Source organism: Chinchilla lanigera, unplaced genomic scaffold, assembly GCF_000276665.1.
Source record: "Chinchilla lanigera isolate Chin_1 unplaced genomic scaffold, ChiLan1.0 scaffold00009, whole genome shotgun sequence".
Lineage (NCBI taxonomy): Eukaryota > Metazoa > Chordata > Mammalia > Rodentia > Chinchillidae > Chinchilla > Chinchilla lanigera.
Window position 1 is genome coordinate 25827855 of NW_004955410.1, and position 24999 is coordinate 25852853.

A 24999-nucleotide genomic window follows, 5' to 3' on the forward strand; every position below is an offset into this window, starting at 1 on the left:
CGGGAGCCGAGCGGGGCGGCTCGTCCGAGCTGCGGGGATGCAGAGCGCCGCGGCACCCGCGCTCGCTCCGTGTTGTTTTGACAGCTCAGTTTCGTTCTACTTTAGGAGAGAAAGGAAGTCAAATAGATGCCCTTTAAAAACTCCCTTTCAGAATTTATCCCCCGGTGACCGGTAAGGATGAACTTAAACTGCTCTGTCGTTTGTTGGCGGTGGCCGCTGGAAGAGTGGTCAGGCAGCCGGGGTTCGAGCCCTGACCCTGTCGCCGCCTGGTTTTGTGATCTTGATTAATTAAACGCTCTGAGCCTGAGTTTCCTCATCCATCAGATGGGGATAAGAACACAGAGCTTTAAGCTGTCAGAATTAAGAAATACAGATTGCACCATTGATTTCTTCATTTGTTGAGAAGATCCTTGGAATGTTATGTTTCCGTTAACCAGGACTGAAGTGTTCTGTGGACTTGGGACTCATACTTTGTTTTGTTTAATCATTAGCACCCCAAGTTGTGTGTTTTTTTCTTTTATACTTTGTTCACCTAAGTAAATAATTTCTTAAAATATGCCGTCTTCTTAATTTCCGCTGTTTTAAGATGGCTGAGAATGTTCCTAGGAAATTGATGACTCTGCTTTTCTGGGGATCAGCTCCAGCGACACTGTACAAGGACTTACCTCCCCACCCCCAGCTGCGTCCTGTGAGGATTCTTCTAGGAGCTTAACTGTGCTGTGTGTATCTAAGTGGTCTGCAGACCCGTCAGGGGCTTCACCATCTTTGTCTTTACCTAATGTCAACTTTTTCCTGTGTTCCACTACACTTTCGGACTGTTTCATAATTTTTACTCCCTCGGGAATTGTGTTTACAAGTTGCAGTTTTTGTTCTCAGGCGCGTTGAGTGCGTTCAGTAGATTTGGTAAGGAATGACTTGAAAAAAATGCACATTAATCTCACTTCAGCTTCAATTATTCTCACACTGTTTTCTCCTCGATTTTATTGACATTGGTGATGATTCCCCCCACCCCCCCACCTTAGGGAGAAATCTTTATGCCCCTCAATTGAAATTTACTTTTCACTTCAAATGGCTGTACTGTACTATTTGGAGTTCAGATACTATTGTGTAATGTATGAAATAACATGTTCTGAGTAAATGCTGCTTTTAAATGTACAGTTGTAAGAGGAAGAGGCCAGTGGGCCTGACAGATTGTACAATTTCTTCAGTGATAGGTGACTTTGAAAGACATTTATATCAAGAAGATAAGGAGAGATCTAATGGATGTATCTTATAAGGATAACAGAGAGCCTGAGAGTAAATAAGTGGAAAACTTATTTAAATTATAGAATTCATATATATGAATATAAGTATTTCTGATTCACTTTAAAACGTGCAAAAATACTCATTTGTAGGAAGAGGTTTCTGTGTTTCTGTTGTTTAGTCCACTGTAGGACAAGGAGCGATGACTATGGAAATATAAGACCTTCCCTTGTCCAGATAGCTTTGTTTCTATCTGTGTATCCTTAGGTTACATTGTGGTCCTCCATATCCTTATCTGTAAAATACTGAGTTGTTCTGATTCCAAGGACTCTTCTAGCTCAGACCTTCAATGCTAAGGGTTTTTTTTTTTTTTCCTTGGTTTTGGTTTTTCTCCGGTACCAGGAACCGAACTCACGACCTTGCGCTTGCCAGGCAGGTGCTTTTGCCGCTGAGCTAAATCCCCAGCCCCAATGCTAAGGGGTTTTAAAGGTTCTTTTAAACAAGGGGAAAAAATTGATGTAGACCGTTTTAGTCCCCTATTTGTGTCTAAGAGTTTTTTCTTCTCCAGGTCATATAGTTCTCTTAGACCACTTTGAGGAAGGGAACACACATGAAAGAACTAGAAAACTCCAAAAATCAGAATCTCTACCAGTTCATCCCCCTTTCTCAGGAGCTGCATATGTTTTCTCTGCATTTTTGACCTGCTTAGCTCTCTTTTCTCTTTACTGGTTCTCTTTTCAGAGTCTCTATCTATTGTGCTTGCTTCTTTCTAACCTTAGTTTGCCAGTCCCCTAACCCGGGTTCATTGTTTCTCATTGTGGATTCTCTTCAGCGTCTTCTGCCAACCCTGGTTTCTGTGGGGCCTCTTTTTGTAGGTGGCTGCTGGCAGTGGTGCCTGATGCCAGTCTAGTTACTGTGGAAGGGGAGGTGGGGGCATGTGGTGCGCCTCATGATTGGCTGAAGCCATGGGCAAGTCAGACTATGTGACTGAAGTAGCTAATACTGCAGAACATATTTTAGATTTGACTCTTTCTGTAGCACAGCACTTAAATAGTTTTCCTTGTGCTGTAACATTTTCTATTTTTATTCCTACTTTACCCTTTTTCTTTTTTCTATTTTTGTAACTTTCTGTGCAATTATCTTCTCCCTCACCCAAAGATCCCATCTAAAAATGATCTTTTTTTTTTTGAGATTGATATTTGTGTATCTTAGCAGGAATTCTACTATAGCTTCTCTCAAGGCAGTGGGTTTTTGTTTTTTTGTTTTTTGTTTTGAGTACCAGGAATGGAACGCAGGACCTTGCACTTGCCAGGCAGGCACTTGTGCTGCTGAGCTATATCCTTAGCCCAAGGCAGTGATTTTTGTTTTTTATTTTTTATTTCTTAGTGCTGTGGATTAAACCCAGTAACTATATCCCCAAGCAGTGCATTTTAAATCTTAGATCTAATTATGAAGTGCATGCCTGTGTCCTACGTTAAATTTCTTTTTCCAGGTACTAGCCTTAGGCAATATTATGTAGAGAAAATATTTTAGGAATGGACCTTTCCCCCTGAAATTACATTTCTGGAACAAGTCTGTAGAGGGTTTCTGAGTCCTTTTTTGGAGAGAACGCTGCTTCTCAGACTTCGGTGTTTCCCCCTCCTTATTACCTCCTTCTCTTTCTTCCTTCTCCTGTCTTCCCTCATTTTCCAATAGTGGGGATTGAACTAGTGCCTCTAGGGTACTAGTCAACCACTTTACTTTTGAACTGCATTCCTAGCACTGAACTATATCCCCTCTGCCTTTTTTTTCTTTTTGATTCAGGGTCTTGCTAAGTGGCCAAGTTGGCCAGGCTGGGCTTGAATTTGTGATCCTCCTGCCTCAGCCTCCTAGAAAGCTGGGATTACAGGTGCACACCATGATGCCCAGCTCCTTCTGACTTTTTCTGAGAAACATATGCCTCTCTAGCTGTCAGTCCTTTGGAGTCTAAGAAGTGGTGATTATCAAGGCCCTAATCTTTGGCTGAGCGAGAGTTGCTCTGCTTACTGCTTAATAGTTGCTGCCATTGTTGATAGATAACTTTTTTTTTTAATTTTTTTTTTTATTTTTTGGTTTTCTGGTTTTTCTCCGGTACCGGGAACCGAACTCACGACCTTGTGCTTGCCAGGCAAGTGCTTTGCCGCTGAGCTAAATCCCCAGCCCCGATAGATAACTTTTTAGCTGTAAGTCATAGTGGCACAAAAAGCACAGCACTAAATAAATGCAAAAATAGGATCTGAATGAGAGATTTTTAAGGTAGGATTAGCCATCTGTTAATGTTTTTAATGTAGCTGTTACAATGATTGCATAAAAAATTCAAGGAGGTACTTAATGACAGGCAGCATGAAATGTAGTGTTTTAAACCCTTCTTACTGAGACCTATGGCAAGAGATCTTTTTATCTCAAGACTATAGTTACATAATTATGTATACTTGTATATGTAAAAATAGGTAAACTGAGAGAAATTTCACAGAACAAAATCTGTAGTGTGTACAGTCTATTCTGATAGTTTCTATTTGTCTTGATTTTTGAAACATGCTAGTTGTAAACTACATTGATGTTTGTTCCCTGCTTTTGAAAAACAGGGTCTGAGGTTGAGAGTTTGGGTGCCTAATTCCCCATTTGTTCGTCATTTGTCATTAATCCTTTTTGTGCTTCACTTTCCTTGTTCTTAGAAGGAAAGCATTCTGGTTTAAATATTTGATGATTCTTTGTCTCTTCTCTAATGTATTTATCCTTAGGTTTCTGGGTAGGAAGAAACCACTGAGAAATGGTTAAATATCAGTTATTTACATATGTGCTGTCTTGGTTACTTTCCTCTCATTGCTGGGACAAAATACCTGACGCCCAAAATTAAGGAAGGATAGGTTTATTTAGCTCACAGTTTGTGGAGGTTTCAGTCCATACTTGGCAGGTTACAAGGCAGAGTGGCACATGGCAGAGGGCAACAGCTCATGGCGGCAGAACACAGCAACAGCAACAACCACTAAAAGGGAGGAATGGCCATAAGCAGCCTCTTGCTCTCCCTTACATATGCAAACTATCCACCCCAGGGCGGGTGCAGCTCTCACACCCATAATCAATCAAACTCTAAAAGCCTGCCCCATGGCCGCATGAGTCTTTGGGGGGACACCCAGACACAAACCATAACATGTGCTATTTGGCAAGTCATGTGATACAGCTTTGAATAGTACTTTTCTCCAAAGACCTCATAAGTTGGAGTGGAGACGTTAAGACTTGTCATACAGGGGCTGGGGATTTAGCTCAGCGGCAAAGCGCCTGCCTGGCAAGCGCAAGGTCGTGAGTTCGGTTCCCGGTACTGGAGAAAAAAAAAAAAAAAAAAAAAAAAAAAAAAAAGACCAAAAAGACTTGTCATACAATAATTTAGGAAAACATTTATCTGTGTTTGTTGTTCTATGTCTGTGTTCCTTAACAAGGAATATTTTAATTTGAAATAGTGCACTTAAAATGCTTCATATACTCCTTTCATGTTAGAAAACAGCATTAAGAATATGTTTTTCTGTAAAGACCCCCCCACATCGTTACTGTCTCAGACATTTCCAAACAGTGTAACTGCCGTTTTCCTAAGAAGGGGACCTCAAGGCTTTGCTTGTGGATTTCCTGCTGTTCATTTTGGATGATTTCTCTAGACTAGGCCATTTCATGCTGGGGGTTGAGAGTCCTCTCATTCTTATTTGTACCAAGGATAAGAATGAGGAATTTACTCCCTGCTCCCAAGATTCTGGTCAGAAAAAAGAATGCTAATGATTGGAAGGAAATTGGAAGCAGACTTTGTACTACCTCAGATCAGTATTATCTCCTCAGAACCCCTTCTTTGACCCCACGCCTCATGTAGACTTCCTCACCTATCACTTTGTTAATATTCTTCCACTCAGTTCAGCATAAACTGACATTAGCTTGTTTCGTTAGTAATTTTCCTACTTGTACTAAAGCAGGCAGAATCTCTAGGAGAATAGCAATCTTATTTTGTGTCACCTTTCATATCTCCTGTTCCTGACACATAGTAAGTACCTTAATAAATATTATGAATGAATAAACAAAGTTCTTTTTTCCCTCCTTTGGTTTTTTGAGACAGGGTCTCTCTATAGTTCAGGCTGGCCTTGAACTCACTATGTAGCACAGGCTGGCCTCAAACTTGCAACAGTACTTCTGCCTCAGCCTCCTAAGGGCTGGGATTACAAGCCTGTGCCAACCTACCTGACACAAATCTCTTGCATACTTTGATCACATGTATTAGTAAAGCCTGGGCCTTTGTGCATTTTCCTCCAAATTCTTTTTTCTGTACCCCTTTTCCCTGAAAATAAGACCTAGCTGGACAATAACCTTGAAAACTAAAAATAAAAAAACCCAGTCAGCTTTACCTGCCTTACCTGCCTTGTAGAGTAGCCGCTGAGCAAGAGAGTAGTGTCAGTATGTAAGACAATGATAGGCTGCTTGGAGCTAGCATTTTTGATCTCTAGTTTTCAAAGCTGATTATTTTCTGACTAGGTCTTATTTTGGGAGAACCAGGTGTTGATTATGGTGAATGTCTGTAGCTCCAGAAGGCCTTGTATTTATTTTTTTTAATTAATATTTTTGTATTCTAGTTCTTGCCTGTGTAAAAACTGAGGTATAAAGCCTATTCTTAAATCCTTCTTGTACTTTTGATTTATATGAATAAAGTGTTTTGCAAACTTTAAAGGACCAACCTGATAAATGAATGACTAGTCCAAGTTATACACCTTCAGGATTTTGAGATCTTTGCCCTAAATTGCCTTTACTGTTTTCTAGCCATATTTATTCTTTTAAAGTGAAAAAGAAAAAGCTTAATATTGTAATTCATTCAGTATTTACAAACACAGTCTTTCCAGTGGAGGTTAAGGAGCTGGTATGGTGTAGGGAGAAAACTAAAGAGTGGTCAGGACCCATGTTGTGGACCAGTACAGTTGGTACCACTGATTGGTTGTCTCATTTTAGGCAAGTCATCTCTTAAGTTTGTTCATCTTGAAATGTTAGAATTTGATCTCTTCTCAAGTTCTTCCAGCCCACAAGTGGATAATTAAAGGTACTTTATTTTACCTCCAAATTCCCGTCTTCTATCCTTCTATCCCCAAAAGACATTGCAGGAATGTCACGTTACTGTTTTGAGAAAGTGGCAGTAGGCTCAGAGATATGTTTAAAAATAAAGGAAGGCATTTCACTGTGACTGCTGGTTATTTGCCAGGTTCTATGGGGATGTGGCAGTAGTGTAAAGCATGTTGTTCTTGCTTTTAAGAGATGTGAGACAATCAAGGACACAGGTCTCCAACACATGATTGGACAACATGATGTGTAAAACCAGTTGATACAAAGTAATGTGGTGTGGGGGTTAGAAGATCAGAGTGTCCTAAATAAAGCAATGAAGTTTTTGAAATCTTTCTAGCTGATGTAGCATTTAAACAGATATATTGTGTCTTTTTAGGCGGTTTGGAAGATGAACTATTCTCATCAACAGTAGGCTGTTACATCCATCAGGACGAAATAATTCTTCAGAGCAAATATGTCTTCATTTGAGCGCCTTTCATGAAATGAAACATTTCTTTTCCACCAATTCTGAGTAGAAATTTAGCCCCTGAGCGCCAGTCAGAGAGTTTTATTTGGGTCTGTTAATACATGCCCTGTGTTAACTCAAATTGCTCGGGTTGTTAAGAGTTAGTAGCATTTTTTAAAGGAGTAAAGGTTTATTTTAGCTCACTAGCAGCATTGTTGCATAAGTAGCTGATACTAGTAATAAAAGTTAATATTCATTAAGTAGTGTGAGGTCTTATTTATTTGTTCATTTTTGAAGTACTAGAGAGCTTACTCAGGGACTTGTGCATGCTAAGCAAGCACTCTACCCCTGAGTTATAGCCCCAGCCTTGCCTGAGGTATCACTTAATCTTCATCAGTTTTAGATAGTGTTGCTGTCCCCATTCTAAAAGTGAGGACATCAGGCCTTAGGGAAATAAAATAATTTGCTTCTTAAGATTTTGAGCAGGCTAGGGGCTGCCTCAGTGGTAGAACATTGCCTAGAAGGTACAGTGCCCTGGGTTCAAACCTCAGTATCAAGGAAAAACATTAAAGATTTTATAATTTCATATGGAAAATGATAAGAGTATTGTCTTAGTTACTTTTCTGTCATTGCTAAGACAAAATAGCCAACACCCAAAGTTAAAGGGGGAAAGGTTTAGTTAGCCCAGTTCGTAATTGATTGGTTCCAAGGGAGGGTGGCACATTGCAGAGGGGCAACAGTTCATAGCTGTGGAAGATAGCAAAAGAAACAAGGGGGGTTAACTGTGTTTGTGTCCCTTTTATCTTCTCCAGACTACCAGGATTAGGGTGATGCTAAACCAGTCAGTGGACTGATTTAGTAACCACACACAACCTTAATCCTAGCATCACGCACTCCATGTCCAGCCACCTCTGCAAAAGCTCTATGACTGCGCGAGGCTTGGGGGCCACCTAGACACAAACCATAACAAGTATACCTTGGTAGAGATGGGATAGAATGAGAACGTTGCTGCTGCTGCTGCTGTTGTTGTTATTATTATTATTTGTAGTACCAGGGATTGATCCCAGGGCTTTCACACCAATCTGTGTTTCCAGCCCCCTCCCCCTTTTAAAGTTTTTAAAAATTTGAGACAGGGTATCCTTGAGTTGCCCAAGCTGGGCTTGAACTTATATTCCTTTTTTTTTTTTTTTTGGTTTTTCTCCGGTACCGGGAACCGAACCCACGACCTTGCGCTTGCCAGGCAGGCGCTTTTGCCGCTGAGCTAAATCCCCAGCCCTGAACTTACATTCCTATTGCTTCAGCCTCCTGAGCACTGGGATTACAGGTGTGTGCCACCATGTCTGGCCCAAAATGCGTTTTTTGTTTGTGTGGGTTTTTTTTGGTGGTGGTGGAGACCAGACCCAGAGGTGCTTTGCTAAAGGATGCTCTGCTACTGAACTATATCCTCAGCCCCCCCTTTTTTTTGTTTTGAGACAGGTTTTTGCTAAATTGCCCAGACTGGTCTCTAGCTTTTTATCCTTGTGCCTTAGCCTTCCGAGCAGCTACGTACAGGAATATGCAATCATGCCACATTTCATTTATTCTCTGATCTGTTGATGGACACTTGGGTTGTCGCCACCTTTTTAACTACTGTAAGTAATGCTGGAGTGTGCACCGATGTACAAATACTTCTTTAGTCTCTGCTTTCCATCTTTTTTTTTCCTCTCAGTTCTTTTGTGTATATACTCAGAAGTGGAATTCTGGATTATATTGTAATTCTGTGTTTAAGATTTTTTGGCTTATTTGTTTGTATGTTTGTATTGGGGATTGAAGCCAAAGTTTTATGTGTGCTAAGCACTGATTTTTCTGGGCTACACCCCTATCCCTAACTCTGAGTTTTTGAGGGACTGCCATATTGTTTTTCACAGTTGCTGCATAATTTTACCTTTTCACCAGAAGTGCAGAAGAATTTTAAATTTTTCTGTTTCTTGCCAACATTTAAAAATTTTATTTTACTAGAACATGTTTGCAGTAGCTGGGCGTGGTGGTGCACACCTGTAATCCCAGCACTTGGGATACTGAGGTGGGAGGATCATTGGAGTTCAAGGCCAGCCTGGGCTACAAAGTGAGCTCAAGGCCAGCCTGAACTACATAGCGAGACCCTGTCTCAAAAAGACAACCCCCCAAAAACCAAAACAAACACGTTTGCAGTGTATACTGATCATATTTATTCTGAGGAGTTTGTACTTGTATGTAGCACATTCTCATTTGCCAAAGATCTATCTCCCTGTTTCCTATTGTTTGTCTTCTATTTTGCTCTTTAAATTATTTATTCCTTGGGTTTCTCATAAAAGAAGCTATGCGATATTTGAACTTATATGTCTGATGTATTTAATTTATCAGCATCGTCTGAAGGTGCATCCATTTTCCTTCAGATGACTCAAGTTTATCCTTCTTTATAGCAGAGTAGTACTCCACTGTGAATTAATGCCACATTTTCTTTATCCATTAATCTATTGATGGACCTTTAGATAGCTTCCAAGATTCAGCTGTTATGAGTTGTGCTGCTATAAACATAGATATGTATATATTACCATAATATGTCTTTAAACTCTTTCAGGAAGATACATAGAAGGGGAGTAGCTGGTCAAATGGAATTTCTAATTTTAGTTTTTGAAGAATCTCCATACTGATTTCTATAGAGGTTGTGCTAGGTTACATTACCATCAACAGTATAGAACCCCACCTTCCCTTGCCTTGCCAGCCCTTATTATTGGTTCATATCTTGATGGTAGCCATTGTTTCTGGAGTAAGATGGAAACTCAGTGTTGTTTTAATTAGCATTTCTCTAATTACCAGAGATGAACTTTTTTTTCTTTAATAGAGACAGGGTCTTGCTATGTAGTTTAGGTTGACCTTGAACTCACTGTGTAACCCAGGCTGGCCTTGAACTTATGGTGCTCCTCCTGTCTTAGCCTCCCAAGTGGTGGTATTACAGAGATGAACGTTTTTTTCATGTATTTACTGGCCATTTGTATTTCTTCTTCTAAGAAGTATCTATTTCAGTTGTCTGTTTTTTGAAAGGATATTTTATTTTTTGGGGTCTGATTTTTTGAGTTCTATATATATTCTACATACTAATCCCCTGTCTGAGGGATATGTTGCAAAAAATTTTTCCCCGTTCTCTAGGTTGTCCCTTAACTCTTCCTTTGTTGTGTGTTCAGGAGCTTTTTAATTGGATGTAATCCTATTTGTTGATGTTATTTCTTGTGCAATTGGGTTTTTAAAATAAAGTCCTTACCTGTGGGTGTATCTTCAACAGTTTACCTATTTTATCTTCTTCCAGCAGTTGTTTCTGTTTTAATATTTAGGTTTGATCTATTTTGATTTTATTTTGGTGCAAAGAGGGATAATTGTGTAGATTCAATAGTCTGCATGTGGATAGCTAGTTTTTTTTCCAGCACCATTTAATAAACAGGCTTTCTTTCTGCCCATGAATGCTTTTGACCCCTTTTTTCAAAGATCAGAGTGCTGCATCCTCTATTTTGTTCCACTGATCCACATGTCTGTTTTTGTGCCTGTACCATACTATTTTTATTACTCTAGCTTTGTAATGTAACTTGAAATCTGGGATTGTGGTGCCTGTTGCTTTGCTCTTGTTATTTAGGATGGCTTTTGCTACTCTGTGTCTTCAGGCTCCATATAAATTTTAGGATTGCCTTTTGTTCTGTGAGAACAGATATTTTATAGAACATTTTTATTTCCTTGGTCTGGTTAATTCTAAGTAGCTATTCTTGATGTCATGGTGAATGGTATTGTTTTCCTAATTTCTTTCTTGGTGGGTTCATTACTGGTGTATAGCAATACTATTGATGTTTGCGTGTTGATTTTGTACCCTGTTGCCTCGCTACATTTGTTAGTTTGTTAATCCTGTCTTTTAGGGGAAGTTCTGTGTAAAGAAGCATGTCATCTGCAAATGATAATTTTACTCCTTCCTTTTCTATATGTATTCCCTTTCTCTCTCTCTCTTGCTTGATTGCTTTGACTAATGTATTTGAGTACTATATTGAACAGGATTGGTGATAGTGGACATCCTTGTCTTGTTCCGGGAAAGGTTTCAGTTTTCCCCTAATTCATAATCACGTTTGCAAGAGATTTGTTATAAATCTTTAATAAGATTAAGATAAGGTCTGCTATAATTATTTTCTTCTGAGTTTTTATTATAAGTGATGTTGGATTTTGTTTGGTTTATTTTTGATAATAGTCTTCTGGGTGTAAAGTGATATTTCATAACAGCTTTAATTTGCATTTCCTTAATGATTAGTGACTTGAGCATTTTTCCTCACTGACAAAATATTTAAATCCTCAATTTTTTTTAGTGGTGTTAGAGATGGAACCCAGGACTTCTTCTTGTTTGTTTTGTCTCTGTGTGTTTGTGCGTGTGTGTTTCCGAGAACCCAGGGCCTTGCACATGCACAGCCTTTGATTTTGACCTAGGTTGCCTTCCATGGGTTGGACCAGTACTTGAAACAAAGAAAACTGGGCTGCGGTGGTGGGGTTTGGGTTTTTTTTTTCCAGTACTGGGAATCGAACTCACAACCTTGCACTTGCCAGGCAGGCGCTGTGCTGCCGAGCTAAATCCCCAGCCCCTGGGGTTCCTAAAGTGCAAGTTCTTCTGTTATTTGCATCTTTAAACATTACACAGAAAAAAGAGATATCGAACCCTCCTTTTTCTTTTTTCCCCCTAACAATTGAGGCTTAGAATCATTTCTCTTTCTAATCAGTAAAAGTATGTAAGTAAACTACCTTACTTGCCAAAGAATTCAAACATGTCTCCCTCTTGCTTTTCTTTCTTCCGGTATGAGATTATATTCTCTGAGAACAGAACAGTGTATTCATATTGATGGTGGGGATTAAAGTGATACCAATGGCAATTGCTTTCTCTTCATTCCACCTTCATGTGTGCCTAGTAAAAATGGAGCCCTGTCTACCATGGCAGTAATGACTTGGGTTCTGGCGAAGGCCACCTGGTTTCTATCCCACTCACCCCTTTCCTTTCTTTTTTTTTTTTTTTTTCCGGTACCGGGAATTGAACTCACGATTTTGCGCTTGCCTGGCAGGCGCTGTGCTGCTGAGCTAAATCCCCAGCCCCACCCCTTTCCTTTCAAGGTCATTATTGGAAAGCATAAGTGGCAGGAATTCTGTGTGACACCTGATGAGCTGACTTATGACTTTGAATTTAGACACTCTAACTGCAGCTGTCATTGTTGCTTCATGAGGAAGTTTGAGATGTGGTCAGCACTCCTCCAGTCCTTTTACCCATCAAGGAATAAGCTAGGATTTAAAACAACAAGGACAACAACCACAAACCAAATTCCTTGCTTCTCTCTCCAGGCGTTCTAATTTAATTGGAATGGGGTGTGACTTGGCACTGAGCTTTACATAAAGTTTCTCCAGGTGATTGTAATGTGGACCATTCCCCCAGAAGAAACCAAAGGTAAAATTTTGTCCTTTTAGAAATTCTAATAACCTCTGCTAGCCTGGTTTGGAATTGCTTCTGGAAACAAACTGGAATCCTCGGAGGTGAACTTCTCAGCCCTTTGTCAAACATAATCTTTTTAACTTTAGTCTAGGATGTGCTGTCTTTGTGCTAGTCCCCACATGTACCTGATTCCTTGGTGTCCTTTAGGAATTCTCTAGTGCAGAATGGGACAAAATACTTCGTTTCTCATAACTTTGATATTCCCAGAGACAAACCCTTTTCGTATTAAATATTTTACTTTTTAGCACTATAACAAATTATATAACAAACACCAGCAAGTTGAAAGCCATACATTGCTTATCATAGTCCTGTAGAATTTCCTGACTTCTCTCTGAGTTGGTTGTCTGCACTACTTTCATTTTGTTGAGGGCAGTGCGGCAGTGCTGAGCAGACCAGGCTGGAAAGATCTTCCATTCATGAAGGTGTATTTTGTTGGTGCTTCTTTTTGGTTGATGGTACAGTCAGACCTTAGTATATAATCCTATAGACCAATAAAGAGCTCTTCATTTAAAAAGTTTGCAGCTGACATCTTTGGCCCCTCATATTGGGAGTCATTAGATTTATGAGACCTCCCTGTTTCTTGGGTTTTATTATTTTGGGCTTACATCTTCAACCAGCTGTGCTCCTGCCCTGTGTACTACCAGTGTGTCTTTTTTGTCTTGTGTTGCTGCTACTATTTACTCTTTTTTTTTTTTTTTGCCACTATTTACTCTTAAAGTACACATACATGGTGGTTAGCAACCTGCTACTCTTTTTTTTGTTTTGTTTTGTTTTGTTTTTTTTCTCCAGTACCAGGAATCAAACTCACGATGTTGCGCTTGCCAGGCAGGCGCTGTGCCGCTGAGCTAAATCCCCAGCCCCGCAACCTGCTATTCTTAAGCTTGTGCCTATTTGTAAGGACTTGACCTCTTATAGATGAGGTTCCTATTGTTTGATTATCTCAATACTATTTTCCCACTCCCTAGTGAATCTCCTGTTCTGTCTAAGGCCCTTGGGATTTTCTATTTTTGAAGCTTAGAAAAACCTAATAGAACTGGGTTTGAGTGCTCTTTGAGAGCGAGGGTTGGAGAGGGAGGGTTGGTGACATGGGCAGTAAAAAGAATTTACCCAAGCAAGGATGAGAGTAAAGATGAGTTTATTCATGCCAGAGTACACTGTCAAGGAGGACAGCTGAGTTTCCAAGAGGGTACTCACACTCTCGGGTTAGAGATTGGGGTCTTCATAAGAGTTTGAGGATGTAGAAAAAGGGTCTATGCAGCAAATGTGATTAAAGAATGTATTTTTTTTCAGGATCACCTAGAACCTTGTAGACCTTCCTGGAGCACCCATTATGTTTAAAATTATGTTTATAGTTGCATTTCGACAAGATCATTTCCCCTGGTTTACAGGAGGCATTTAAGCTTTAGATAAGGAGGTGATAAGCAGGTCTGTACATACTTACCTTTTAGAGAGGACTGGCCAGGACTCAAGGGAGAAATTACATTTTTATCTTGTGAAGTTTTGATCAGTATTGCTGTATTATGACCTCTACTAGGGAGGTCTAGTTAGTTCCAATTCTGGAATGGCTTTAAATGGCTTTCATGGAGTTCTACTGTTGGGGGGCCGTGATTTAACCCTTTCATTGTCAGTGGACAGCCATTATGTTAAGTAATTTCTAAAAGTAATGACAAACCCCTGAACAGAGATAGATTCTGAACTTTTGGATTTTTAGCTCTTCCCAGACCTTAGGCAACTAAAATCAGTAGGCATTGATAAAAAGCATAGGCAGGTTAATTTCTCTAAATCTTAATTTGATCATTTTTAATGTGAAAATAATAGTATATTCCTTGTGGGGTTACTGCAAGTATTAAACGAAATAACCCTTGTGAAGTAGTCACCTAAACTTAGGTACAGAACAAGAGCTCAGTTCGCCATTGCAGTCTCTGCGGCTGCTGCCTTACTGTTTTTGCTATACAGGGGCAGTGATTAAGAGCCAGAGGTTGAATCCTATCTTTACCACTATGCAGTTGTATGACATTGGGCAAGTTAGTTAACGTCTCTTCACCTCAGTTTTCTTACCTGTTATTTGAGAATGTATTAATGTAGGTGCTGCGAGGATAAAATAATTTATATAAGGGGACCAAAAATACCTGGAGGCTATGTTCTCCATTCTTAGTGATGTCACTTATCTGGCTTTGTAGTCATGCCAACTTTAGAGCCAATCCTGTTGAGACTGCTTCAGGACAGGTTCCCAGTTGATCCTTTCCCTAGGCGCTAGGATAGGAGTAACACTTGAAGACAAAGAAGATCCAATAAAGATTTATGAAGAATAAATTCAATGTAAATATGCAACACATTTAAAAATTTTTGCTTGGAAATCTGTAATCTCTTTTCTGAGCTCAGATGTAAAATCTCTATAGAAAAGATGTTACCTCCTTTTGGTAATGAAGCAAAGTTTGCCGTGGTGGCTCACGCCTGTAATCTTAGCGCTTGGGAGGCTGAGGCAGGAGGATTGCTGTGAGTTCCAGGCCAGTCTGAACTACATAGGGAGACCCTGTCTCAAAAAAAACAAAGGAAAACAAAAGTCCAAACAAATAATAAAGCAAGGCTTAATAATTCAGTATTGATAGTAATGGTATTTTAAAGTAAGATCCAAAGGAGCTTGTTCTGTGAAATTTTTTTTTTTTTTGTTCTGTGAACGTTAAGAAATAAGTAGAAGGAGATTTGAAAAGGAGTTAATTTCTGATTTGCAGTACACATATTGTTTATGACAGTAACATACTCATTAGTGGTATAGTTATGCTTTTGGTGAGTTTGGCAGGATAGTACCCTTCAACCAGAATGGATTCATGTTCGATCCTGGAGCTGCAGAATTTCATTAGAGGTGTATTAAGTACTACAGGGTGACCAGGTAGCAGAACAGGAGTTTTCTGAGCAAGATAGGTGAATTGGCAGGGCTGCAAATTTCCCCACTTCCACGTGCTTTAATTCACACATCTAATAGAGAATTTTTGTATGTCTTCTGTATTTTGATATTTTGTATACAACTAAACATTACTTTCAAGGGCTAGGAGTATAGCTCAGTGGTAGAGAGCTTGCGTAGTGTTAAGGAGGTCCTGGTTTTAGTGTCCAGCACCACACACCACACAGATGTGTGTGCACACACATTGTTGAAGTATAATCTTTAAATCTTTTCCTTACATTATCCAAAATGCATACTTTTTCCACTTAAAATGTGAAGTTGTACATGTAGAAATATAGAAAAAGTATCTTAACCTGTTCTAAGACATCATTAAATAATCACTATTATACCTAGTATCATTTTATAAGATTAACTTAAAAACAGTAACTTATTTTTCATCATAGGTTGGATGTTTTCTGGGATTACCTCATTTCTGTTGGTAATGTCTTATAGTGACATTGTCACATGCTGGTACTTTACTTGTCTTGTGGAAATTCTTGTTAGGCATTTTGATTTTCTAATCTGTTTTATCCTTCCTTATTTCTGACTTTTATTTTGGCATTCACTTTTTGTTTTACAGGAATAGCTTTAGGTGTTTAGGTTAGAGATATGTTTGAACAGATTGAGAGTTCCTGTACATCTATTCTGTGTCTGTGATTTTAGTTAAAATGAGAAGAAATCACCATGGTGACATTTTTTTCAGATATTTGCAATGAATTGACATTTCTATATCTAAAATTTTGAAAACTTACATGAATAAAACTGATAAAAAACAAAAGCCTCTACTAGCAGTAGAGAAAGTTGTCAACGATGATAATACCATTCCAAATCAAAACTATAGAATCTCTTTTTTATCATTATTCTGTTACCAATACAGGTTAGGACTAACTATCTTTTTTCTTCTCAATTTTACAGAGTTAATATAAGAGTGGAACAACCTTGCTGAAGATGAAGAATATATATTAGAGAAGTTTTTTCTTTTTTCCTTCAGAAGTTTTGTTTGGGGGCTTGTCTCCAGTTACCACTTCACAATCAAGTCTGTTTACTTCATCAGAAATGTTTTTTACAATCTCAAGAAAAAATATGTCCCAGAAATTGAGTTTGTTGTTGCTTGTGTTTGGACTCATTTGGGGAGTGATGTTACTGCACTATACTTTTCAGCAGCCAAGACATCAAAGCAGTGTCAAGTTACGTGAGCAAATACTAGATTTAAGCAAAAGATACGTTAAAGCTCTTGCAGAGGAAAACAAGAACACAGTGGCTGTTGAGAATGGTGCTTCTATGGCAGGATATGGTAAGATAACCATAGAATATTCCTGGTCTTCTTCTCTTTCACTTATGTTCATTTAAAAATAGTCACAGAGATTGAACTCTACTTCATGTATGGATCTTTACAGAGACATTTTTTCTTAACTTTTTACGATAAATGCTTTTAATTTTGCTCAAAAATAGAAATATGATACTCATCTATTCATTACTCAGATTTAATAATTATTAACATTCTGCAACATTTATTTTATCTAAATTGTTGAAGAATAAAGTACACTGTAGAAATTGTGACTTTTCAGTAGTGAATTTATCTCTTTAAAAATATATGTACAAAAAGTGTATATATATATGTGTGTGTATGTATGTATTTTAAATGCTCTTTTTCTGTGTAACATGATGCTTTTTTTTTGAGACAGGGTCTCACTATGCAGTTCAGGCTGGCCTTAAACTCACTATGTAACTAGGGTTGGCCTCAAATTCGTAGTGACTCTCCTGCCTTAGCCTTTCAAGTGCTGGGATTACAGGGGTGCATGCCCCATCACACCTGGCTCATGATGCTATTTTTGTATGTAGTTTATAGTTAAATTTTCCTGACTGTCTCAATATAAACCATTTTATATTGGTTTATATTAGATGGTGGGAATAACACCATCTCCTCATAGTTACTTAAATATCTTCCTCATATATTCAGACATATAAGATATTTTATTACTTTATTTTATAGAACTCTTTCCTGGAGCTTTCTGATACGCTGTGGCCTAAACCCTTTGCTGTCTAGGCTCGCAGCAGTGAATTGTTCAAGGATCTCAATCTTCATCCTCTTGGGGATTCCCTTGCTCCCTTCTTTGTCTCTCTTTTTAAATAGTTTGTTTATTTGTTTGCTTTGAGACAGGTTCTCGCTGTGTAGTTCAGGCTGGCTGTGTACTCATTATATAGTCCAGGTTATTCTTGAACTTGTGAGGATCTCCTGCCTCAGCCTCTCAGATGCTGGGATAACAGGCGTGCACCACGGTCCCTGGCTCCCTTACTCTTCTTTTGTGTTGGATCTCTGATTTCCGAGAATTTTGTGACTGCTTCTTCATTATTTATCCTCTGGTTCTAGGGGAACAGATCTTCTCTAGGTTCCCAGAGGTAAAGTTTTGAATTTCTTGCATATCTGAAAAGGACTTTTCCCCTGCGTTCCTCATGCTTACTTGAAAGTTTTTTTTTTGTCTTTTTGAGACAGGGTCTCACTATGCAGTTCAGGCTGGCCTTGAGCTCACTTTGTAGCCCAGGCTGGTCTCGAACTTGCACAGTCCTCCTGCCTCAGCCTCCCGAGTGCTGGGATTACAGGCGTGTGCCACCATGCCCAGCTGCTTACTTGAAAGTTTGGTTAGTATAGAATCTTAGATTACAAATAATAGTCCTTGAGATTTTAAAGGCTTTATTCTGTTTTGCTTTGTTTTTCCTCCTCTAGCTTTTATTTTTTTAGAATATAATCATACTCTAATTCTTTACTCTGTGTGTTTAACTTATTTTTTGGAAGCTTGTTAGATCTTTGTGCCAGATTGTTCTGAAATTTCTCAATGATGTGCCTGGGTGTGGGTCATTTTGACACTTGTGATGGCACTTCAGTTTGTACTTTAAAATCCTGAAGGTTATGTCATTTAATTTTGATACTCAGAAAAATTCTTTTGGTAGTAGGGATTGAACCCAGGATCTTTACACTGAGCCATATTTTTAGCTCTGTACTTTATATTTTTAGTTTTGAAACATGATCTCACTATGTTGCCCAGACTGAGTTCAAACTTGCCTTTGCCTCCTAGCATGATGGTATTACAGGTGTGTGCCACAATGCTTGGTTAATTTGGAGATATTTTCTAAAATTATTTATTTATTTGACTTCTTCCTTTTATTTTCTCTTTGTGGAATTCTGTTACTGGTGTTTGGGCTCCCTGAATTTGTACTGTAATTTTCCCTTTTATACTGTTATTTTCCATCTCTCTGCCTTTTTTACTTTATTTATTTATTTAATTTTTTTTTGGTTTTTTTTTCTGGTACGGGGAATCGAACTCCTGACCTTGTGCTTGTCAGGCAGGCGCTATGCTGCTGAGATAAATCCCCAGCCCCTTACTTTATTTTTTGAGAGATTTATTTAGGTTTATTTTCCGTCTCCCTGTGAAGTCTTCTAAGAATTCCTTCAATCTCAGTTTCTGTCTCTTTTATATCTTCGTGCTTTTAGTGGTAGTGTACGTGGAGTGTTTTTATGTTTCTTCCAAATATGTGTGGTGATCCTTAGCCTTTTGCTCATATTTAAAGAGTGGGGCACTGTAAAAGTTAATGAGAAGTGCTGAGTTGGTACATGATACCCACTACAGGATGATCTGGCTGTAACTTCATTAAGCAGATCCTTAGTATTAAAAATGGCTCTGACCAGTGGCACAGGGGAGCATGGAGCTCTGTCTCATAATGCTCATCCCTTTTTATAAAATTGGAGAAAAGCTGGGCCTTGAGTCTCCACCTGCGTGTTCCTGCAACTTCTCAGACTTGTTGACAATGGCTGAGGAGACAAATCGTTCAAGTCTTCTAGTTCACTCAGTTTGGATGTAAGTTTTTCTTATGTGCTTCATTTGCTTTGAAATGACTGCTGCCTAGCTGGAGTTAGGCTAGACTGCACAGCTTAAGGGCACAGTCTTCCACCTGACTGCTGTCTCTTTAGACACCAGCCAATAGGTTGTACCTCCCCAGGTTGCCCTTACTCTGACCAGCTGGCTACAAATTTGGGAGTCCCCATTTCCTCAGGTTCGATAATTTGTTAGAACTTACAGAACTCATTGAAAGTTCTGTACTTACTATTATAGTGTTATTATAACACAAAGAATCAGCCAAAGGGAGACACATGTAGGGCAAGGTCTGGGAAGATTCCAAATGCAGTTTCTATTGTCCTGTCCTTGCAGAGGTGGGACACATAACCTTCCTGGGACTTTGGTGTGTGATAATATGCAGAGTACTGCTGACTAGAAAAGCTTACTCAAACTTCAGTATGCACAGTATTTATTGGGGTTTCATTATGAAGGCATGGTTGAGTCATTGACCACATAGGTGAACTCAGTCTCCAGTCACGCTCCTCTCCCTGGGGGTCAGCTGAAAATCATCCCCAACCCTTTCATCACAGGGTTGTGATAGCCAGCCTCATCCTGAGTTATGTCATTCACACAACATATCTAGGGGCCCACTCTAAGTCACCTTGTTAATATAAACTATTCATGATTTGAGGAATTCACTGGGGGCTTGGAACTAATCACTTAGGGATAAAGGGAACTACTGCGTCAGGAAATTTTGTTTCTTTAGGATTATCTCTAATACCAGGGTATTTAGGTCTTCCCTCTTGAGCTGCTCAGATATATCCCAGAGAAGTACTCGCCAGGCTGGGGCGTGTAGGCCTGTAACTGTGGTAGGATCTGAGTAGAGGAAAACATACGGGAGGGTTGGTCTCAGCACTCGCTATGTAAACTGTGTATTCCCCTAGTTTGTAGTGTATTACTGTGGTTTTGTCAACTGCTTTACACATTTCACAAAATACATCATAGAAAATACATCATAGATCTGCTGTTGGGGAGGTTTTGGAGAGATGTAGAGACTTTAGGGATCAAATAGTTCCATAAATAAATTTTCACCCTGTCCTGTTTTTTTAGCCCTTCTTTAACCCTATTTTCAGTAATATTTGATGTAAGTAAGATTCCTGGACATTTTGGGGGTGAGGTTCAATGGAAAAGACTGAATTGCTTCTTAGCTTTTCCTATTTATTTAAAATTCAGCCTTTTGGGGGCTGGGGATTTAGCTCAGTGGCACAGTGCCTGCCTGGCAAGTGCAAGGTCGTAAGTTTGATTCCCGGTACCAGAAAAAAAAAAAAAAAAAAAAAAAATTCAGCCGTTTTGATCTGCAAAGTCAGTTACTATTCATCTATTTTCCAGCTTCTCAAGTTTTGTTGTTGTCTCCTTTCTTGTTATATATTTTACTTTATGGATTTATGCTTTAAAAAAATGAAAAGAGAAAGAAATACTGTAGTGTCTAATGAGACGTCCAGGGGCAGCACAGGTCAAAAGCCTGTGTTCCATGTACCATCCATACCTGGGACACTTTGTATTTTTTATTGTCTCCTTTATGATGGTTTTTTTGAAGTGAGAAGTGTTGCTTTGCATTACTCTTTTTTTTTTTTTTAATTTAAAAGAGTAAAAGAAGGATAACATAGTAATGGGGGGTGCTTACCGAATTACAGACAAAGTGGTAGGAAATTATCAGTGCTTGTTGTTTTACATATTGTTACCTTCAAGATAGTTTCTCAGGAAAACAAATAGACAAATAATAGTGAGTTACAGACAAAAGTGGTAGGAAATTATCAATGGTTGTTATACTATATTTTGGTATCTTTGAAGTGGTTTCTAAAGAAAATAAATAGAGCTATACATGAGTGACCAATTGAATAATCATTGACTATTCTCAATGGTTGTTGTAGGAAACACATAGTAATAAACATGCATCCATTTACGAAATAGGATAGGAACAATACAAACATTACAGAGTTATGGACAGATTAGTAGAAAAATATCAATGGCTGCTCTAATACATGGTGGTATCTTCAAAGTAGTTTCTCAGAAAGACAGAGATACGCAAGAAGGATCTAACAAGTAGTTACAGCCTAAGGGTTGTCAAAAATAGCGTATTACCTCGTCTCCAGTGACTCCTTTCACTGAGGTGTGACGGCTGGAAGGAAGGCCATGATTGAAAAGAAGGACCGAGAGACTTGCGCCTGTGTCTAGCAACAGGCTGTTTTCTTTTTCCTCTATAGTCATGATTACCCGGGGCTCCTCTGTGGAGATGGTGGTCTGGCCAGAGGGAGAAGGCAGAGTATTCCCCATGCCCCCTCATTCCTGTTGGACTAACTGGTAGCATGGGTCTGAGCTCTGGGACCTCCGCTTCAGAGGGCAGACTGATCTCCAGTGGTCGTCTTTGCAGGGAGGGCATGGCCTGGGCGGCTTCTTTAGGGCAGTTCCTCCTGAAGTGGCCTGGCTTTTAACAGTGGTAGCAGATGAATGCAGTTGTCGAGTTCTTCTTCGGCCCCCGAGAATCAGACTTAGGGTCTGTTTCTCTTAGTGCTGCAGCAAAAGCAGCTGCTTTTTCTCAGTCTCTTTGTTTTCTCTTCTTGGCCGCCGCCTCATCATGGCTGTAGAATACCAAGGAGGCAATTCTTACTAACCTCTGAAGCGAGCCATCTGGGGCAAAAGCCATTTTTTGTAGCTTTTTCTCTCCAGCCTCCCAGCTCATTGGGATCCCACAACCACTTAGTATCTTCTCCCCAACCGTCAGCACAGGCAGCAGGAATCTCCGTACAGACCTCTCCGGAGCTCCACATGCTCCTCCACCACTGCCTGAACTGTCGGGAAGAATGGCTTTCAGGGGGTCTCCCCAGGTATTGAACAAGGTCCTCCTGGTTTCCAGCTTCCGAAGGGCTCTCGTGACCCCGGTCAAGTAGACCTCTGAGTCTTTGGGTGTAGTCTGTATTCTCGTGTTCTCTGAGTCCTTGTTCAGGAGCACATTTACTCTTAAGAATCAAATTTAGGTGACTAGATCTGTTGTATGCATTCCAGTTCTTTCCTATACTGTTCATTCAAGGTTTTGATTAATTTACTATGTTCCTCTATTTTTTTCTGAGTCTTCTTTAGATGTGCTAAGCAATTCTTTCATTATTGTTGTCATTTCTTTTTTTACCTCAGAGATTTTTTCTGATCTGATGTCTTCCATGGCCTGATGGAGTTGTTTCTTTACTTCAGCTGCTATCATTTCAGGAATTTCAAGTGTATGACTTACAAGCTCATCTGTGTCAATATCTCCTGGACTTGTTCTAGGTGCAGTAGAGGTCTGAGATTGTACTTTGTTCCTTCATTTTGTCATTTTCAGAGATGCAGAGGTTCCCTGGAGCTCAGCCTCACTCCCAGGATGATGTCATAGTAGTGGGGCAAGGACCCAAAGGTCCCCAGTGCTTGGTGTGACTCCTTCAATGGTGTGTGCATGCGGGCAGGGTACGATCCCCAATGCTCCCACAGCTGTCTGTGGCTCAGCTTGGCTCCCACTCAGGGGTTCCCAAAGCTGTCCAGGTTTCAGCCCTGTTTCCACTGGGGTGTACTAGTGGTTGGGTCATGGTCACCATGTCTCCATATACTGCCGCTACCCTGCCTGGTTCCCACACCAGTGTTAGGGGGGTAAGTGTGCAGTCACTGAGGCCCCTAAAGCTGTCTGAGTTTCTTTAGCTCCCCTGAGGGTGCAGGGTGGGGGCAGGGAAGAGCACCCAAGGCCCTTGAGGTTGTCTGGGGCTCCCCTGGGCTCCAGAGCTGATGGGGCAGAGGTGGAATAGACAGAAGTTTACACAGCGAGTGCTGAGACCAACTCTTCTGTGTGTTTTTCTTTTCCTGCTGGGTGTGGTAGCGCACACCTATAATCCCAGCACTTGGGAGGCTGAGGCAGGAGGATCTGGCAACTTTGAGTTCGAGGAGACCAGCCTGGGCTACAAAGTGAGTTCAAGGCCAGCCTGAACTGCATACTGAGACCGTGTCTCAAAAAAAACCAAAACAAAACATAAAATTTTTCTTTTCCCAATACCTGGGCATAAACCCCGAGGACTCCCTACCACTGAGCTACATTTCAAGCTCTTTTGTTTTTTTATTTTTCAATAGGACCTTGCTAAATTGTTCAGGATAGTCTTAAATTTGTGATCCTCTTTGCCTCAACTTCCTGAATAACTGCATTTACAGGCAATCACCACTGTGCCTGGCTACAAACTTTTTTTTTCCCTTAGTACTGGAGGTTGAACCCAGGGCCTTCATGTTGAACTACATCCCTGGACCTTTTAAATCTTCTTCTCGTCCTCCTTTTCCTTCTCTTCTCCTTTTCTTCTTCCTCCTCTCGCTTCCCTTCTTTCCCCCTCCCTCCGTCTTCCTTTTCTTCTTAATATTTATATATTTGCTTGTGTATTTATCTATCTATTTATTTATTTATTTTGAGATAGGATTTTGCTAAGTTCCTCAGGCTTGGCTCAAGTTTGTGATCCTACTGCCTCAGCCTCCCAGAGTGCTGGGATAACAGGCATGTGCCACTATGCCTAGCTTCCAAACTTGATTTAAAAAAAAAGAACAACCACTCCCCTCTCCCTGCACAACACCATTTGATTTTAAAAGTAAGAATGAGCCTCATCTATATGTGGGTATTTTTACCATACTTCTGATTGTAAAAATATGTTTATTATAAGTATTTGAATATTACAGAAATAGGTAATATAAGTAAAAATCTCAGTTAATTTGGGTATATCAAGGATTGACATTTACAGGGCTAAACAGTAAATATTTCTAGCTTTGGTTTTCATGTAATAGCTGTTGTAATAAATGAGAATGACTGTTTCCTTTAAAACTTTACTTACAAAGATAGCCAATCATTTATAGTTTACTAAAAGACAGTGTATGTGTATATTCTAACACTTTGCTGTATTTTGAGTTAGGCATTGTACTATACGTAGTAGTTTGTAATTTATTTGTTTTTATTTAATTTCTGTGGATATATTTCCATGGTATTACACGTAGGTTGTGCTCTGAATGAGTAATAATTTCCTTTCAATACTATGCTTTTCTTTTACTTAGTCTGTAATGATGAGTAATTTGATGCTAACCTTTTTGTGTGTTTTATTCAGTGCTGTAACTGTTAGGGAAATTGAATTTATAATTTAAAATCTACTCCTCTGACACACACATGCCAAAATCACTAGGCTCAGATGATTTTGTTGAAGAATTCTATCAGAAATTTAAAGAATTAACATAATTCTATGCAGTGTCTTCCAGAAAATAGGAGGGAACCTTCTCAGTTCACGATACCAAATCAAAAACAATGTAAGAAATAAAAAACTGTAGTATTTTTGCTGAATATGGATGACAAACTCAGTAAGAAAATATTAAATAGAATTTAACATTTTAAAAGTATCAACAAATAAAAGTTAACAAGAAATGATGTTAATATTTAACAACATTTTAAAAGCTGGGTCTGGTGGTACTGTCTTGGTTACTTTTCTTTCATTGCTGAGACAGAATACTTGACGCTCAAAATTAAAGAATGAAAGGTTTATTTAACTCTCTGTTTTTGTTTTTGTTTTTGTTTTTTTGGCAAGACAGGGTTGCGCTATGCAGTTCAGGCTGGCATAGAGCTCACTTTGTAGCCCAGGCTGGTCTCGAACTCGCAGCAATCCAAACAATATTTAGCTTGTGGAGGTTTCAGTCCATACTTGGCTGGCTCCATTTCAGTGGGCAACAGTTCATGGTGGCAGGAAACAGCAAAAGCAACAAGAGCAAAAGAGCAGCAGCAAGCCTCTTTCCCTCATATTGTATGCAGGCTACCCACTCTCCTATACCCAGTGCAGGGTGGGGGTAGTACTCACACTCATAATCCCAGCACTCACAC

The 24999-nt window shown here is 39.5% G+C and overlaps 1 protein-coding gene and 1 long non-coding RNA gene across 7 annotated transcripts in view; one reads left to right on the forward strand and one right to left on the reverse strand.

Moving 5' to 3' along the window:
• Window positions 1–24999, forward strand: part of Ccdc126 (coiled-coil domain containing 126) — a 29720-nt gene that overhangs the window by 546 nt on the left and 4175 nt on the right. Inside the window, exons 1-3 of one of the 6 annotated variants that reach the window (XM_005377402.2) lie at window positions 1–171; window positions 12164–12266; window positions 16168–16546. In XM_005377402.2, the coding sequence (XP_005377459.1) occupies window positions 16309–16546 (238 nt within the window). In that variant the 5' untranslated portion in view covers window positions 1–171; window positions 12164–12266; window positions 16168–16308. Of the gene's footprint in view, window positions 172–12023; window positions 12267–14538; window positions 14631–16167; window positions 16547–24999 lie in introns of those variants that run through there. The other 5 variants (XR_001232773.1, XM_005377405.2, XM_013510697.1 and 2 more) reach the window with 5 other exon arrangements.
• On the reverse strand, window positions 12274–14826 carry LOC106147802. Its single transcript, XR_001232774.1, has 3 exons — window positions 14723–14826; window positions 13753–14581; window positions 12274–12792 (listed from the first exon to the last, which is right to left on the reverse strand). It is a non-coding gene; the product is annotated as an uncharacterized LOC106147802 (long non-coding RNA).